General features: G+C 40.6%; 1 protein-coding gene across 2 annotated transcripts in view; it reads left to right on the top strand.

The window, feature by feature from the left end:
* Positions 1–1,754, top strand: part of CEP192 (centrosomal protein 192) — a 142,905-nt gene that overhangs the window by 23,120 nt on the left and 118,031 nt on the right. For both annotated transcript variants that reach the window (XM_019524935.1, XM_019524945.1), the window contains exon 3: positions 471–628. In XM_019524935.1, coding sequence (XP_019380480.1) covers positions 471–628 — 158 coding nt within the window. The remainder of the gene's footprint in view (positions 1–470; positions 629–1,754) is intronic.

The raw sequence follows: 1,754 nt of genomic DNA, 5'->3' as shown, positions 1-1,754 counted from the left end.
CAGCCTATTCCTCCCTTCTGGTGTGCCCGCATCCCCCCACAACTTAGTGTCGTCAGCAAATTTGAACAGGGTGCTTTTTAGTGCCCCTTTCTTCCCCTTGTCCAAGTCACTGATGAAGATGTTGAACAGTGCGGGCCTGAGGACCGAGCCCTGGGGGACCCCACTGCCCACATCCCTCCAGGTTGAAAATGACCCATCCACCACCACTCTCTGGGTGTGGCCCTCCAGCCAGTTGGCGACCCATTTGGCTGGAGGCAGGCCTATGTTTCATTTTCTCCAAGTAAAAATGGGGAGATGTAATGGCAGTGTTTTGTGTCTGTCTTCAGCTATTATGGGTAATAAGTGGATAGAGTTTCACTTGTTTATACACCAGATGTTTGAAATAACCTTTGTATTCTGACTATGATTGAGCTTTGTCTTAAGCAGTCTGTTAGCAAAATGACTTTCCCCCGCTCTTCTCCCTATCCTAGGGAAAGTACTGTCCAAATTAAAGAAGCTCATCCTATTTTTGATAATTTGGAAGAGTCCAGCTTAATACAGAGAGGAATCAATCAAAATGGTGCTGCTGAGTGCTCAAGTCGCAGTCAAGATTCTTTGTTTGAAATATTACCACTTGAACTTTTGGAAGGTATTTAACTTCTAGAAATGTATACACTTAATTGTTCACTACAACTTTTTTGCATTCTCTGTTGACACCATTAACATTTTTGTAGCACAGCATGAGCAGTACTTCTCTTGGAAAATTATTATCGACTTTCAAAGATAGAAAGATACACTAGTAGGCATCTGGGGCTTGTATCAAGTTTCACATGTGATTCCGAAGGTAAGGCTAAATGAAATGGCTGTTCAGGTCCAAGGTCTGATGTCTGACAAACAGCCTAAACCAGAAATCAATCATGAATACTCCTGAAAAATTGATATTCATGGGTTCACAGAGAAGTCACTTGTTTTCATTCCTTGCTACAAACCATCAGAATTGTATTGTGATGAGCACCTTTCCTTTTTCCTTTTCTACATTGGCCTGAATTAGATGGTCATATGCAACTGGAAGAAGAGCTAGAAAACAGTGCTTGTACAATTTAAAACATTGTTCTGGTTTTGTAAAGTGATTTAATTAATTATAAACTTCTTTAATACCAGTTGCTAAAATCACAATGCCTTAAAATAAGAGCGTAGTAATGGAAATGAGTTAGTAATTGGTGATCTGATTTTGAAGGCTTGGGTATCAGTATTAAACCATCTTTTATTTTTTGAATGCTAATCTGAATAGATTAGGGAATCACTAAGTATTGTAGGTGTACTTGTATTTTTGACTCCCTGCTTCAAAGAAAAATCTGGGAAGAAAACAGTTCCTTCTGGCTACTGTAGTGCCTTTTTTTCCATTCAAAGAGAAATGTCATTGAAATTCGGTAGAAAAAATACCAGATTTAGAAAATAGGTACATCAACTTTTTAAATATAATTGGGTTTACATATTTCCTCATGAATACAGATTCATAGATTCATAGATTAAGGGTCGGAAGGGACCTAGTAGATCTTCTAGCCCGACCCCCCGCCAGGGCGGGAGAACAACAAAAAACCCCAAAAAGAGAAATGGGACTCAAACAAGTCCAGCCAGGTAGGCATCCAGCCTCTTCTTAAAGACCCCCAGGGTAGGGGCCAGCACCACTTCCCTTGGAAGTTGGTTCCAGCTCCTAGCCGCCCTAACCGTGAAGTAGTTTTTGCGGATGTCCAATCTATACCTCCTCTCCATCA

This window comes from Gavialis gangeticus, unplaced genomic scaffold (assembly GCF_001723915.1).
Source record: "Gavialis gangeticus isolate Ggan-Ray unplaced genomic scaffold, GavGan_comp1, whole genome shotgun sequence".
NCBI lineage: Eukaryota > Metazoa > Chordata > Crocodylia > Gavialidae > Gavialis > Gavialis gangeticus.
The sequence above is the reverse complement of the archived record's forward strand: the minus strand, read 5'-3'. Positions and strand labels throughout refer to the sequence as shown.